The sequence below is a fragment of the Pan paniscus genome, chromosome 9 (assembly GCF_029289425.2).
Source record: "Pan paniscus chromosome 9, NHGRI_mPanPan1-v2.0_pri, whole genome shotgun sequence".
NCBI classification, from domain to species: domain Eukaryota; kingdom Metazoa; phylum Chordata; class Mammalia; order Primates; family Hominidae; genus Pan; species Pan paniscus.
Window position 1 is genome coordinate 19,948,403 of NC_073258.2, and position 17,359 is coordinate 19,965,761.

Genomic DNA, 17,359 nt, shown 5'->3' on the forward strand with positions numbered 1-17,359 from the left:
CCACCTGCTGATAACCATTGTCCGCTGCCCCTATAGTTATGCCTTTTCCAGAATGTCATATAAATTGATCAGAGTATATGGTGACATTCATCCACATTGTTGCACAGATCAGTAGTTCAATCCTTTTTATTGATGAATAGTATTCCATTTTATGTATGTACCATAGTTTATTTATCCATTAACCAGTTGAAAGATATTTGAGTTGTTTCCAGTTTGGTACAATAACAAATAAAGTGGCTGTAAACAGTTACATACAGGTTTTGTGTAGATAAAGCCCCCAGGAGTAGATTCCCGTGTTGAACAGGAAGGATGTATTTAGCTTTACAATACTTGCCAAACTGTATTCCAGAGCAGGCATTTAGCATTCCCACCAGCAATGGATGAGAGCTCCAGGAACTTTGCATCCTTGCCAGCACTTGGTGGCATGTGTTTGTTTGTTTGTTTGTTTAGTCATTCTAATAAGTGTCAAATAGAACCTCATTTTGGTTTCAATTTGCATTTTTCTGCTTACTGATGATGTTGAGCATCTTTCCATGGGTTTATTTTCCATGGTATATGCTCTTTGGCAAAGTATCTGTTCAAGTCTTTTGCACATTTTAAAGAACATGTTGTTCTATTGAGTTTTGAGAACTTTTCCTGTGTATTTTGGATACAAGCCCGTTATCACATATAAATCTAATTTTCCAGTCTGTAGAGTGTTTTTCCATTCACCTACTAGTGTCTTTCGAAAGACAGAAGTTTTTTTATTTTGATGGTGTCCAGTTTATCAGTTTTTTCTTTTATGAATCATGATACTGGTGTTGTACTTGATGAACCTTGCCCAAAGGTACACAGAATCTCTCTAATGTTTTCTTCTAGAAGTTTTATAGTTTTAGGTATTACTTTTATGTGTATGTTGCATTTTAGGTTAATTTTTGTAAATGGTACAAAGTATGAGTTGAGGTACATTTTTCAAATGTGAATACTCAATTTTTCCAGCACCATTTTTCGAAGAGACTATTCTGTCTCTACTGAATTGTCTTTGAATCTTTATTTAAAAACCAATTGGCCAGGCACAGTGGCTCATGCCTGTAATCTCAGCAGTTTGGGAGGCCGAGGTGGGCGGATCTCAAGGTCAGGAGTTTGAGACCAGCCTGACCGACATGGAGAAACCCCTTCTCTACTAAAAATACAAAATAAGCTGGGCATGGTGGCACACACCTATAATCCCAGCTACTCGGGAGGCTGAGGCAGGAAAATCACTTGAACTTGGGAGGCGGAGGTTGCGGTGAGCTGAGATTGCACCATTGCACTCCAGCCTGGGCAACAAGAGCGAAACTGTCTCAAAAAAAAAATAATAATGTTTGGGATAATTTATATGCTTTTTATTTTGTCCTATTTATCTTTTCACTGATGCTACAGTGTCTTGATTACCATTACTTATTATTAAACCTTAAAATTAGGTGGTATTGTTTTGTCTGTTCTTCTTTTTAGAGACAGGGTCTTTCCCTATCATCTAGACTAGAGTGTGGTGGTGCAATGATAGCTTACTGCAGCCTCGACCTCCTGGGCTCAGCAATCCCCCTACCTCAGCCTCCCAAGTAGAGGACAACAAGTGTATGCCACCATGCCTAGCTAATTTTTAAATTTTGTATAGAGATGGGGGCTCACTATGTTGCCCAGGCTGGTCTCAAACTCCTGGCCTCAAGGGATCCTCTTGCCTCAGCCTCCCAAAGTGCTAGAATTACAGGCGTGAGCCACCATGCCTGGCCTAGCTATTCTAATTCCTTTAACTTTTCATAGAAATTTAGAATCAGCTTTTTGATTTCTACCAAATGTCTTCATGGAATTTCGAGTTGCATTCAATATATAGATTATTTGGGAGAAGAATAAATCTTAACACTGGTGAGTCTTCCAGTGCATGAACATGGTTCATCTCTATTTTTTTATGGCTTCTTTGATTTTTTTATTTGTGTTTTGTAGTTTTTAGTGTAAGGATCCTATACATATTTGATAGGCTTATTCCTAAGTAGTTTATATTTTTTGGTGCTATTGTAAGTAATTGTGTTGTTTTTGTTTCACTTTCCAATTGCTTATTACTAATGCAAATACAGCTTATTTTTGCATATTGAGCTTGTATCTTGCAACGTTACTAAGCTCAGTTATTAGTTCTTAAATTCTTTGGGTTTTTCTACATAGACAATTATGTCTTCTCCAAACAGAGACAGTTTTATTTCTTCCTTTCCAATGAGTATGCTTTTAATTTATTTTCTCTCACCTATTGCACTGGCTAGGACCTCTAGTGTGATGCTGAGTAAGAAAGGTTGAGAGCAATCATCCTTGTCTGATCTTAGGGAGAAGGCATTCAGTCTTTCACTGTAAGGCATGATGTTAGTTGTAGGCTTTTCACAGATGTCCTTTATCAGGTTAAGAACACTTTCTTTTATTCCTAGTTTTCTGAGAGATTTTATTACCAGGAGTAGATGTTGAATTTTGTCAAATGCTTTTTTCTGCACCTATTTGGATAATCACATTGTTTTTCTTTTTCACATTATTAATTTGATGAATTACATTGATTTTTGTATGTTAACCCAGTCTTGCCTTCCTGGAATTTACTTCATTTGTTATATTATCCTTTTTATATATTGTTGTATCCTTATGATAGGTATTAGTCTAAATTTTCTTTTCTTGTAATATGATAGTTTACTATTGGTAGCAGAGTAATGCTGGCCTCACATAATGAGTTGGAAAGTATTCTCCCCTTTTTAATTTTCTGGAAAAGTATATGTAGACTTGGTAATATTTATTCCTTAAACATTTGGTAGAATTCAACAGTGGAGCCATCTGAGCCTGGATTTTTCTCTGGGGAGATTTTAAAACACACGTTCAATTTCTTTAGTAGCTGTAGAGCTATTTTGGTTATATATTTCTTCTTTGGTAAATTTGGGTAGTTTGCATCTTTCATAGAATTTGTCCATTTCATCCAAGTTGTTAAATTTATAAACATTAAGTTGTTCATCATATATTCTTGCTATACTTTTAATTTCTGTAGGATCTGAATCTATGTGCCATATCTAATTCCTGACATTAGTTATTTGTGTCTTCTCTCTTTTCCCTGACTAGCCTGGCTAGAGGCTTATCAAACTTACTGTCCTTCTCAAAGAATGGCTTTATTGGTTTTCTCTATTATTTTTATGTTTTCTATTTCATTGATTTCTGCTATCTTTATTATTTTCTTTCTTCTGCTTACTTTAGGTTTAACTTACTCTTCTTTTTCTAGTTTGTTAAGGAAGAAGTCTATGTCATTAATTTGAGAACTTTCTTCTTCTTCTATTTTTTTTTTTTTTTTTTTTTTTTTGAGACAGAGTCTCACTCTGTCGCCCAGGCTGGAGTGCAGTGGTGTGATTTCGGCTCACTGCAAGCTCTGCCTCCCTGGTTCACACCATTCTCCTGCCTCAGCCTCCCGAGTAGCTGGGACTACAGGCACCAGCCAATTTTTTTGTACTTTTAGTAGAGACGGGGTTTCACCGTGTTAGCCAGGATGGTCGCGATCTCCTGATCTCGTGATCCACCCGCCTTGGCCTCCCAAAGTGCTGGGATTACAGGCGTGAGCCACCATGCCTGGCCTCTTTTTCTAATATAAGAATTTAGTGCTACAATTTTCCCTGTACGTATTGATTTAACTGCATCCTACAAGTTTTGATATGCTGTTTTCTTTTTCAATCAGTTCAAAATACTTTTAAATATCCCTTTTGATTTTTATTTGACCCATGAATTAAGGGTTTTGTTTAATCTTCAAATATTTTATGATTTTCCAGATGCCTTTCTGTTACAGATTTCTAATTTAATTTCATTGTGTTCATAAGACATAATTTGTCTAACTTGAATTCTTTTACATTTAGTAAGATTTATTTTATGTCCGAGAATATGCTCTAAGTAAATGTGTATTTTATTATTGGGTGGAGTGTTCTATGAATGTTAATTAGGTCAAATTGGCTGATAGTGTTGTTCAAGCCTTCTAAATTCTTACTAATTTTCTATCTGTTTATTCTCAGTTACTGAGAGAATGTTGAAATATCTGACTGTAATTGTTTATTTGTCTATTTCTCCTTGGAGTTTTATTAGTTTTTTTATTCACATATACTGAAATTCTGTTATTTAGGTGCATAACATGCAGGATTGTTATGTCCTTTTGATGAATTAACTCTTTTATTCTTAGGAAATGGCCATTTTATCCTGGTAAAACTCTTTGTTCTGAATTCCACTTTGTCTGACTTGCCTGTAATAGCTTCTCCAGCTTTCTTTTGATTGGTTTTAGCGTGTATACCTAATATGTATATCTAAGATGTATCTTTTTTAATCCTTTTACTTTAACCTATTTGTGGCTTTTTATTTAAAGTGGGATTTTTGGCCAGCATGTAGGCTCATGCCTGTAATTTCACTTTGGGAGGTTGAAGCGGGTGGACTGCTTGAGCCCAGGAGTTCGAGACCAGCCTGGGCAATATGGCAAAACAGAATCCCTACTAAAAATATATATATTAAAAAATTAGCCAAGCATGGTGGCACATGCCTGTAGTTCCAGCTATGCAGGAGGCTGAGGTGGGAGAATCACCTGGGCCCAGGAAGTTGAGGCTGCAGTGAGCCATGATTGCACGACTGCACTCCAGCCTGGGTGACAGGAGTGAGGCCCTGTCTCAACAAACAAACAAACAAATAAAATTGGGACTTTTGCAGGGGGTAAATAGTTGAGCCTTCAGTTTTTAAAGATCCAATCTGACAATCTCTTCCTTTTAATTTGGGATGTTTATACCATTTATGTTTAATTTGGTCCTCAACATAGTGATGTTTATATATTGTTGCTATTTATTTTCTATTTGTGACATCTGTTCTTTGTTCCCTCCTTCTTCCTTTTTTTGCCTTCTTTGGATTGTTTTTAATGACTCCATTTCATCTCCAATGTTGGATTATTGTCTGTACTTTTTTTTTCTCCTTCAGTGGTTGCTTTAGATATTACAGTATGTAATTTTACTTTGTCACAGACTAGCTACAAATAATATTATATTGCATCGTATATACCATAAGAACTTTATAACAGTATACTGCTATTTCCTTTCACCAAGCCTTTGTGTTATTGTCATAAAATTTACTTCTATAATTATTATAAACTCCACAGTAAATTGTTATTATTTTTCCTTAAGCAGTTATCTTCTAAAGAGATTTTTAAAACAAGGAAAGTTTATATTTAACCACATATTTACCATTTTGTGCTTTTTATTCCTTTGTGTAAATCTAGATTTGCATCTGGTATCATTTTTCTTCTGCTCGAAAGACTTCCTTTAACACTTATGTAGTACAGATCTACTGGTGATAAATTCTTTCAGCTTTTGTTTGTCAGAAAAAGTCTTGGTCTTTCCTTCATTTTTAAGAGATACTTTCACTGGGTATAGAATTATAGGCTGATATTTTTTTCTTTCAGTACTTTATAAGACGTTGCTCCTGTCTTTTTTTTATTGAGGAGAAATTGACAAAACATAAAATTAAGCATTTTAAAGTGAACAATTCAATGGCATTTAGTACATTCACAATATTGTGCAACCATTGCCTCTGTATAGCTCCAAAACATTTTCATCACCCCAAAAGGCAACCCCATACCCATTAAGCAGTTTCTTCATAGTCACCTCTCCCCACAGCCCCTGCCAACTACCAATCTGCCTGTTGTCTCTGGATTTACCTATTCTGAATATTTCATATAAGTGGAGTCAGACAATATCTGACCTTTTGTGTCTGGCTTCTTTTACTGAGCTCCATGTTTTGGGGGTTCATCCACATTGAAGCATGTATCAATGCTTCATTTATTTTTATGGCTGGAATAATATTCCATTGTATGTATATACCACAGTTTGTTTATCCATTCATTATTGATGGGCATTTAAGCTGTTTCCATATTTTTGGCTATTTTGAATAGTGCTGTTATGAAGTTCCACTATCTTTTATCTTGCTTATTTCTGATAAGAAATCTGCTGTCATTCTTTGTTCCTTCATACATAATGTAGTTTTTTTCTACCCCTTTTTGCTGCTTTTATGATTTTCCTTCTATAGTTGTTTTTAAGCAATTTGGTTATGATAGGCCTGGTAATTCATTTCTCTTTTGGGGACTTCAATTGCATGTGTTTTAGGATACTTGAAGTGGACCCACAGATCACTTATGCTCTCTGCTCATCATTCTCTTGGGTCTTTTTTAATTCTGTGCTTCATTTCAGATAGTATTTATTGCTCTAAGTTCATTAATCTTTTCATTTATAGTGTCTAAACATATTAATTCCATTCAGTGGTTTTCATCTCAGACATGATATTTTTCATCTGCACAAGTTTGATTTGGGTCTTTTTATATCATGAACATCTCACCTTCTTCTGTTTTCCTCTATTTCTTGAGCACATATAGTTAAAACAATTTTAAAAATAATTGTTTGTATTTCCTTGTCTACCGTGTGTGTCATTTCTCAGTCAGTTTTGATTGATTTTTTCTTTCATTATAGGTTGTATTTTCCTGCTTCTCTGCATGCCTGACAATGTTTTTAAATTGAATTCCAGACATTGTGAGTTTTGCCTTGTTGGATGCTGGATATTCTTTCATTTTATTTTTGAAAATATTCTTGAGCTTTGTAGTAGTTTTGCTACTTGGAAACAGTTTGATCCTTCTGAGGCTTGCCTTTAAGCTTTGTTAGGTAAAGCCAAAGTAGCCTTTATTCTGAGTGTGATTTTATTCTTTATCCTACATATCAATTCCCTGCTACTAAAGCAACACCCTTCTGCATACCCTACCCTATACTCTACATATTAGGAGGTTTTTCTACTATTCTCAGCCCTGTGCTAGCTCTGTGGATTTTTCTGTCTGTTCCTCTCAGGTGGTTCTTTCCCTAGTCTCAGGTAGTTTTCTCACCTACATACATTGATCAATCTTCAGCTGAAAATTCAGGACAGGGTCAGGACAGGGTTGGAGGGGGATTCTGCAAAGCTTCAGAGCTCTCTCTCTCTCTCTCTCTGTCTGCCATGCAAACTCTAGCTACCTTGGCCTTTGTGAATGTCTATCTCTTGTCTTCTAAACTCTAGGAAACCACCAGGCTCTACCTGGGTTCCTGCTCCCTGCACTGCAGCCTCTAAACTCTCTAAGTAATAACCTTGGACAATCATAAGGCTTGCCTCATTTGTTTCCATTTTTTGTTTTCAGGGATCACTCTCCTGCATTGCCAACTGTTCACGTTGGAAAACTGTTGTTTTATATATTTTGTCAGTTTGTTTGATCATTTAAGGCAAGAGGGTAAATCCAGTTCCTATTACTCCACCTTGGTCAGAAATAGAAGTCTAAGTCCTTCGTTTTTAAACTTTTATTCTTTGTCCTTGCTTGGAGTCCTATGAATGCAGGCGAGGCTCCTCTCTGGGCTTCAGGTATGTATGTTTACTCTCAGAACTCAGAGACTGCTCATGGACCATGAAGCCCAATCCTCTGTCTGTACAAATAGGAAGGCTCAGGCTAGGAGAGCCAGGGGCTTTCCTAGGGTCACAAAGTTTTCTTTGTGACTCCTGGGCTGAGGCTCCCTCTACATAATAGTTCACGTGCTGCATAATTTGCTGCATAAAACAGTCTCATCCTTTTTTAATTTTTAATTTTTATGGGTAGATAGTAGGTATATATATTTGTGGGGTACATAAGAGATTTTGACACAGGCATTCAATGTGTAATAATCACATCACGTAAAATGGGATATCCCTCCCCTCAAACATTTATCCTTTGTGTTACGAACAATCTAATTATATAGTCTTTTATTTATTTTTAAATGTATAATTAAATTATTATTGACTGTAGTCACCCTGTTGTGCTATCAAACACTAAGTCTTACTCATTCTTTTTAATTTTTCTTTTTACTCATTAATCATTCCCATCTCTTCCTCAACCCCTCCACTACCCTTCCCCTATGTCCGTGAGTTCAATTGTCTTGGTTTTTAGATCCCACACTTGAGTGAGAACATGTTAGGTTTGTCTTTCTGTGCCTGCTTATTTCATTTAACATAATGACCTCCATTTTCACCCATGTTTTTGTAAATGACAGAATCTCATATTATTGTGGCTGAATAGTACTCTGTTGTGTATAAGTACCACATTTTCTTTATCCATTCATCTGCTGATGGACATTTACATTGCTTCCAAATCTTAGCTATCGCGAACAGTGCTGCAACAAACATGGGAGTGCAGATATCACTTCGATATACGGATTTCCTTTCTTTTGGGTGTATACCCAGATTGCTGGATCATATGGTAGCTCTATTTTTAGTGTTTTGAGGAACCTCCAAACTGTTCTCCATAGTGGTTGTACTAATTTACATTCCCACCAAGAGTGTGAGGGTTCCCTTTTCTCCACATCCTCACCAGCATTTGTTATTTCCTGTCTTTTGGATAAAAGCCATTTTAACTGGAGCGAGATGATTTCTCATTATAGTTTTGATTTGCATTTCTCTGATGATCCATGTAAGAACATTTTCATATGCCTGTTTGCCATTTGGATGTCTTATTTTTTATTTTATTTTATAACTTTCAAGTTCAGGGGTACATGTGCAGGTTTCTTATATAGATAAACTCATATCGCAGGAGTTTGTTGTACAGATTATTTTGTCACCCAGGTATTAAGCCTAGTACTCATTAGTTATTTTTTGATATTCTCTTTCCTCCCACCTGACACCCTCCAGTACACCCCAGTATCTGTTGTTCCCCTCTACCTGTCCATGTGCTCTCATCATTTAGCTCCCACTTATCAGTGAGAACATGCAGTATTTGGTTTTCTGTTTTTGCATTAGTTTGCTAAGGATAATGGCCTCCATCTCCATCCATGTTCCTGCAGAGGACATGATCTCATTCTTTTTTATGGCTGCATAGTATTCCATGGTGTGTATATACTACATTTTCTTTATCCAGTCTACCATTGATGGACATTTAGGTTGATTCCATGTCTTTGCTATTGTGAGTAGTGCTACCATGAATATATGTGTGCAGGTGTGTTTATGATAGAATAATTTATATTCCTCTGGGTATATACCCAGTAATGGGATTGCTGGGTCAAATGGTAGTTGTGTTTTTAGGTCTTTGAGGAATCACCACACTGTTTTCCACAATGGTTGAACTAATTTATACTCTCACCAACAATGTATAAGTGTTCCTTTTTCTCTACAACCTTGCTAGCACCTGTTATTTTTTGGCTTTTTAGTAATAGCCATTCTGACTGGTGTGAGATGGTATCTCATTGCTGTTTTGATTTGCATTTTTCTAATGATCAGTGATGTTGAGCTTTTTTCATATGCTTATTGGCTGACTGTATGTCTTCTCTCGAGAAGTGTCTGTTCATGTCCTTTGCCCAGTTTTTAATGGGGTAGTTTGTTTGTTGTTGTTTTCTTATAAATTTGTTTAAGTTCCTTATAGATACTGGATGTAAGATCTTTGTCAGATGTATAGTTTGCAAAAATTTTTCCCATTCTGTAGGTTATCTGTTTACTCTGTTGATAGTTTCTTTTGCTGTGTAGAAGCTCTTTAGTTTAATTAGATCCCATTTGTCAATTTTTGCTTTTGTTGCAATTTCTTTTGGTATCATTGCCATGAAATCTTTGCCGTTTCTGTGTCCAGAATGGTATTGCCTAGGTTATCTTCCATGATTTTTATAGTTTTGGCTTTTACATTTAAGTCTTTAATCTATCTTAAGTTAATATTTGTATATGGTGTAAGGAAGGGGTCTCATTTCAATCTTCTGCATATGGCTAGCCATTTATCCCAGTAACATTTATTGAATAGAGAGTACTTTACCTATTGCTTGTTTTTGGTGACTTTGTAGAAGATCAGACAGCTGTAGGTGTGTGGCCTTATTTCTGGGCTCTGTATTCTGTTCCATTGGTCTATGTGCCTGTTCTTGTACCAGTACTATGCTGTTTTAGTTACTGTAGCCGTGAAGTATAGTTTGAAGTTGAGTAGCATGATGCCTCCAGCTTTTTTCTTTTTGCTTAGGATTGCCTTGGCTATTCGGGCTCATTTTTGGTTCCATATGAATTTTAAAATAGTTTTTTTTTCTAGTTCTGTGAAGAATGTCATTGGTAGTTTGACAGGAAGAGCATTGAATCTATCAATTGCTTTGGGCAGTATGGCCATTTTAACAATATTGATTCTCCCTATCAATAAGCATGGACAGTTTTTCCATTTCTTTGTGTCATCTCTGATTTCTTTGAGCAGTGTTTTGTAGTTCTCCTTGTAAAGATCTTTCACCTCCCTGGTTAGCTGTATTCCTAGGTATTGGATGCTTTTCGTGGCAATTGTGAATAAGATTGCCTTCCTGATTTGGCTCTCGGCTTCGCTATTGTTGGTATATAGGAATACTAGTGATTTCTATACATTGATTTTGTATCTTGAGACTTTGCTGAAGTTGTTTATCAGCTGAAGGAGCTTTTGGGTTGGAACTATGGGGTTTTCTAGATATAGGATCATGTTGTCTGCAAACAGGGATAGTTTGACTTCCTCTCTCCCTATTTGGAGGTACTTTATTTCTTTCTCTTGCCTGATTGCTCTGGCCAGGACTTCCAATACTATGTTGAATAGGAGTGGTGAGAGCGGGCATCCTTGTCTTGTGCCAGTTTTCAAGTGGAATGCTTCCAGGTTTTGTCCATTCAGTGTGTTGTTGGCTGTGGGTTTGTCATAGACGGCTCTTATTATTTTGAGGTATGTTCCTTTAACACATAGTTTATTGAGAGTTTTAAATATGAAGCGGTGTTGAGTTTTACCAAAAGCCTTTTCTGCACCTATTGAGATAATCCTTGGTTTTTGTCTTTAGTTCTGTTTATGTGATGAATCATATTTACTGATTTGTATATGTTGAACCAACATTGCCTCCCAGAGATAAAGCCTACTTGATCGTGGTGAATAAGCTTTTTGATATGCCACTGGATCCAGTTTGCCAATATTTTATTGAGGATTTTTGCATCACTGTTCATGTCTTCTTTTGAGAAATGTCTATTTCAAATTTTTTGTGCATTTTTAAGTCAGATTATTAGATTTTTTTCCTATAGAGTTGTTTGAGGTCCTTATATATTCTAATTATTAATCCTTCATCAGATGTATGGTTTGCAAATATTTTCTCCCATTCTATGGGTTGTCTCTTCACTTTGTCGATTGTTTCCTTTGCTGTGCAGAAGCTTTTTAACTTGATGTGATCCCATTTGTCCATTTTGCTTTGGTTGCCTGTGCTTTTGGGGTATTATTCAAGAAATTTTTGCCCAAACCAATGTCCTGGAGAGTTTCCCCAGTGCTTTCTTGTAGTGGTTTTAGAGTTTGAGGTCTTAGATTTAAGTCTTTAATCCATTTTGATTTGGTTCTCGTATATGGTGAGAGATAGGGGTCTAGTTTTATTCTTCTGCATACAGATATCCAGTTTCCCCAGCACCACTTATTGAAAAGACTGTCTTTTCCCCAATGTATGTTCTTGGCACTTTTGTCGAAAATGAGTTCACTGAAGGTGTATGAATTTGTTTCTGGGTTCTCTATTCTGTTCCATTAGTCTATATGTCTGTTTCTTTGTTTGTTTGTTTTTGTTTTTCAGACAGAGTCTCACTCTGTCGCCCAGGCTGGAGTGCAGTGGCACGATCTTGGCTCACTGCTACCTCTGTCTCCAGGTTCAAGTGATTCTCCTGCCTCAGCTTGCCAAGTAGCTGGGGTTACAGGTGTACACCATCACACCTGGCTAATTTTTGTGTTTTTAGAAGAGACAGGGTTTCACCATGTTGGCCAGGCTGGTCTCAAACTCCTGACCTCAGGTGATCTGCCCACCTTGGCCTCCTAAAGTGCTGGGATTACAGGCATGAGCCACTGCACCCAGCCTATATGCCTATTTTTACGCCAGTACCATGCTGCTTTGGTTACTATAACTCTGTAGTATAATTTGAAGTCAGGTAATGTAATTCTTCTAGTTTTGTCCTTTTTGCTCAGAATAGCTTTGGCTATTCTGGGTCTTTTATAATTCCAGGTATATTTTGGGGTTGTTTTTTCTATTTCTGTGAAGAATGTCATTAATATTTTGATAGGGATTGCATTTAATCTGTAGGTTTCTTTGGGTAATATGTACATTTTAACAACATTGATTCTTCTAATCCATGAGCATGGGCTATCTTTCCATTTGTGTCTTGTTCAATTTCTTTCAGCAGTGTTTTATCATTTTCATCATAAAGCTCTTTCACTTCTTTGGTTAAGTTAATTCTTAGATAATTTAATTTTACTTGTGGCTATTGTAAATGGGATTACTTTTTAAATTTATTTTTCAGATTGTTCACTGTTGGCATATAGAAATGCTACTGATTTTTCTATGTTGATTTTGTAATCTGCAACTTTACTGAATTTTAAAATCAGTTCTAATAGTTTTTTGGTGGAATCTTTAGGTTTTTTCCAAATATAAGATTATATCATCTGCAAACAGGATAATTTAACTTCTTCCATTCCAATTTCGATGCCCTTCATTTCTTTCTCTTGTCTGATTGCTCTAGGTAGGACTTCTAATACTATGTTGAATAACAGTGGTGAAAGTGGGCATCCTTGTCATGTTCCATATCTTAGAGGAAAGGCTTTTCATTTTCCCCCATTCAATATGATACTAGCTGTGGTTCTGTCATATATGGCTTCTATTACTTTGAGGTATGTTCCTTTTATACTCAGTTTTTTTTAGGATTTTTATTATGAAGGGATGTTGAATTTTATTGAATGCATTTTCAGCATCATTTGAAATGATCATATGGTTTTTTTGTCCTTTATTCTGTTGATATGATGTATCACTTTGATTTGCATATGTTGAATCCCACTTGGTCACAATTAATGATCTTTTTGATGTATTGTTGAATTCATCTTGCTAGTATTTTTTTGAGGATTTTTGCATCAATATTTATCAGAAATAACAACTTGCAGTCTTTTTTTGATATGTCCTGGTCTGGTTTTTGTATCAGAGTAACACTGGCCTCAGAATGAGTTTGGAAGTATTCCCTCCTCCTCTATTTTTTCAGAATAGTGTGAGTAGGCTTGGTATTAACTCTTCTTCAAATGTTTGGTAGAAGTCAGCAGTGAAGCCATCGGATCCCAGGCTTTTCCTTACTGGGAGACTTTTTATTACAGCTTCTTCTCATTACTTGTTATTAGTGTTTTCAGATTTTTTATTTCTTTGTGGTTCAATCTTGAGGTTGTATGTGTCTAGGAATTTATCCATTTCCTCTAGATTTTCTCTTCTACTGGCATATAGCTGCTCATAGTAGCTGCTAATGATCCTTTGAATTTCTGCAGTATCAGTTGTGATGCCTCTTTTTTCATCTCTGATTTTATTAGAGTCTTCTTTCTTTTTTCTTAGTTAGGCTAAAGGTTTGTCAATTTTGTTTATCTTTTCAAACAAACTTTTAGTTTCATTGATCTTTTGTATTTTTTTATTTCAAATTTATTTCTGTTATGATCTTTATTATTTCTTTTCTTCTACTAATTTTGGATTTGATTTGCTCTTGCTTTTTTAGTTCTTTAAGATACATTGTTAGGTTACATATTTGAAGTTTTTCTTCTTTTTTGATATAGGCACTGATAGCTATAAATTTCCCCCTTAGTGCTGCTTTTGCTGTATCCTGTAGGTTTTGGTATGTTGTGTTTCCATTATCATTTGTTTCAAGAAAAGTTTCAGTCTTTTTCATAATTTCTTTATTGACCCACTTGACATTCAGGAGCATATAAAACAGTCTAATCTTGAAGGGAGGAGGTTAATTCATTATAAATACTTTAAAATCTTAATCTTTTTATATTCCATTTTTTTTTCAGTGTAAAACTATTGTAATAACCCATGGTACATCCAAATTTAACCTTGTTAATATGTAGAAGAGGTTGTAGCCTTGAATTTAAAGTGTTTGTGAGAATTAGAGTGTGTTGCATATTTAACAAATATTGATTGAGCCCCAATTTATGTTAGGCTCAAAGGCAGGTGTTGGGGATTCAAAGGTAAATCAGGCATAGTATCTGCCCTTAAGAAACTCAGTTCACTGGATATCTTGATGTGGAAACAGATACTTAATGGCCAGCACAGAGATGAGGAAAGCCCAGAGCAGGGGTATGTAGCCCCAAGGCTGGGAATTTAGGGAGACTCTCCCAGAAGAAATGATCTGAACAGAATCAGGAAAGACTCCCAGAAGAAGTGATCTGAACAGAATCAGGAAAGAAGAGAGTGATTGGAAGGGCTAAGGATTTGTGTTTATTTGGGCATTAAGATGCAGCTTGCCTCCTGTTGTTGCATTTCTTGTTTCATTGTATTTTTCCAATAAAGATATTTTCAGAATCCTCACATGCCACTTTCGACGGTGATTTGGCTGCATGTGCCTGAAACAGAGCCTGGCACATAGCAGATGCCTAATAAATGTTTGTCAGATGATGGGTGGATGGATGGATGGATGGATGAATGGATGGACGGACAGATGGATGGATGGATGGATGAATGAATGGATGGACAAGCTGTGCTCACACTGAATTCCCTCCCAAGGTGACTGTGGACTCGCAGCCTGTGTGGCCACCTGTGACCAGGTATGGATTCAGAATTGAGGACACAGGCCACATGTACATGATCCTGACTCCCTCAGACATCCAGATCCAGTGGCTCCACAGCTCAGGACTCATGATCGTGGAGGCCAGCAAAACCAGCAAGGCCCAGGGCCATGGCCTGTGCGGTGAGGTGGAACCCAGCTTGCGGGGAGGGGATGCTTCCCAGGTCCACCTCTGCCCTCACACATAATTCCTCCTGGAGCAGGAAAGGCTGGGACAGAATACCAGGCCAGAGGTTGGAGCAGCAGAGCTGTCAGGGCAGGGAGGCCCAACGTCTTGTGTCCTGGGGCCAAAGCTGCCAGTAGGGAGATAGTAGAGGGCTCTGGACTCAGCCAGTTGTCACTTCAGCCGGGATTGTCTGTCAGCTTCCCTGACAGCCTCCTAATGTCGGATAATCCTTTCCATCTGCATGAGCCTGGGCATTTCACAAAGCACTTCCACAGTCTATCTCACTTATTCCTGGTCATCCACACAACAGCACTGAGAGATGGCCATTAGTATCCCCACTGAACTAAAGAAGAAAGGGGGCTCAGAGAGATTAAGGGGCTTACCGAAGGGCACACAGCACAGCTGCCACAATACACAGAACTAATGCTCTTCAGACCATAGCACAATTGCAGAGCATGCCCTAAAGGATTGAATGTATTCTCATAAGGAAAAGAGATATGGGACAAGCCTGGATGTGGGCCGCTGCTCATTGCCGGGGCATAAGCACATGGACACTCATGGGGCACTCCGTGACAGACTACCATGATTGTGACGATGGGTGAGATAAAAACACTTACACACACACACATACACACACACACCCTCCATCCTCCACCTGCACCCCGGTGATCATTCACACATTCACATTCATGCCCCTCTGCATCCAAATTCCCTCTACACATGCACTAACACATGAAGTTCAGCTCCATGCTCATTCTTTCCTTTGTGCAACACATATTTGCCATGTACCAGTCACTGGGGACAAAACAGTGAACAAAACAGACAAAATCCCTGTTTTATGGTGCTTCCATTCTTAAACACTTCTTACACACATGCCACCATCCCCACCACCACCAACACCATCACCATCACTACCACCATCTTTTTCTCATCATTTCTTCCTTCTCCTCTGTTCATTGCCAGCAAAGAGCACTGTGGTCAGCAGTAGCCTGGTGAGCCAACCCCTCCCTAGGATACCTTTGGGACACCCCTCATTGACTTAAAGCCAAGACCCAAAGTGTGACCATGGGAACCATTAATAATATATTAATAAGAGTTTGCCTTTAATCATGCTTTATATTCACAGAATCATGGTTAGAGGTGTTAGAACAGAAGTCGGATCATTTATATCTCCATTTTATTTGAATGAACATTTGACAGCTGGGCACCCTGCCAGAAAAACTTAGGGGAGTGGTGAGATAATTGAGAATCTAAAAGAAAATGAGTCTTTGCACTCAGAGAGCTACAATCTTTTGTGAAAGGCTGACCTGCAAGCCAATGACTGTTACACAGATTTTGGAATGTCATGGATAGTGCATCTGAGGCGTCCTTGAAGGAAGGACATGTGAGAAAGTATTTCAGGCAGAGGAAGCAGCTTGAGCAAAGTTGTGGGCAGGAAAGTGTGTGTCTGGAGCATATAGATGGTATGTGGGAGATGAAACCAGAAGTTTAGGTCACATTAAAAGCTAGGACAGATAAACTTCACCCTTGCCCCCATCTCAGTGCCTTAACACAACAGAAGCTTATTTCCTGCATATATAAGTTCCCAAATGGATAGCAATGATTCAGAGACCCAGAGTCCTTCCATCTTCTGGTTCTGCCATGTCAACATGAGTTTCCAAATTCACAGGAGAGGAGACAGGTGGGAAGTTTTTATGAACTAGGCCTGGAGGTGGTACTCGTCACCTTCACTCATATGCCATTGGCTGGGACTCAATCGGATGATCTCACCCAGCTGCAAGGGCATCTGGGAAAAATACACTGACTGCCCAGGAAAAAGAAGGAACAGTTGTTATAATCAGCTAGCAATCACTGGTAAAGCAGATTTTTGGGGGGTAGCTTTTTGTTTTGGTGTAATATAGCAAAGCTTATAAAAATTTAGAACTTGCAAAGACAGTATAAAGTAGTGTACACCTTTTACCCAGATTTGCCCCATTTGCTTCTCTCCTTCTCTCTCTCTCTCTCTGTGTGTGTGTGTGTGTGTGTACACATTTTTATATGCACATGCAATACATATATATATATATGCATTTTTCGGAACCATTAGAAAATAACTTCAAGACATTGTATCCTTTTACCCCTAAATACATGTGTATTTCCTAAGTACAAAGACATTTTCTTTTGTAGCAGGTTTCCTAGCTTCCCTTCACCTAATTTCCCTCACGTATAAAATGGGGATAATGGTATTATTGACCTCAAAGAACTGTGAGGAATACAAAGAGTGAGAGCTGACGACATGGGAGTGGTAGTGATGATCGTGGCTGTTGGGATTGTTTGGCCCCTTTCAGGTATCTGTGATGGAGATGCAGCCAATGACCTTACCCTGAAGGATGGCTCAGTGGTGGGTGGGGCTGAGGACCCTGCTCCCTTTCTGGACAGCTGGCAGGTGCCCAGCTCCCTGACCTCAGTGGGCCAGACCCGCTTCCGCCCAGACAGCTGCGCCACAACTGACTGCTCGCCCTGCCTTCGCATGGTGTCCAACCGCACCTTCAGTGCCTGCCACCGCTTTGTATGTGCCAACTGGGTCCAGCACTGGGG

The 17,359-nt window shown here is 37.9% G+C and overlaps 1 protein-coding gene across 2 annotated transcripts in view; it reads left to right on the forward strand.

Annotated features, from left to right (window-relative positions):
• OTOG (otogelin) overlaps positions 1-17,359 on the forward strand; it is a 99,865-nt gene that overhangs the window by 67,713 nt on the left and 14,793 nt on the right. For both annotated transcript variants that reach the window (XM_003818215.5, XM_008971488.4), the window contains 2 exons: positions 14,556-14,739; positions 17,110-17,330. In XM_003818215.5, the coding sequence (XP_003818263.4) occupies positions 14,556-14,739; positions 17,110-17,330 (405 nt within the window). The remainder of the gene's footprint in view (positions 1-14,555; positions 14,740-17,109; positions 17,331-17,359) is intronic.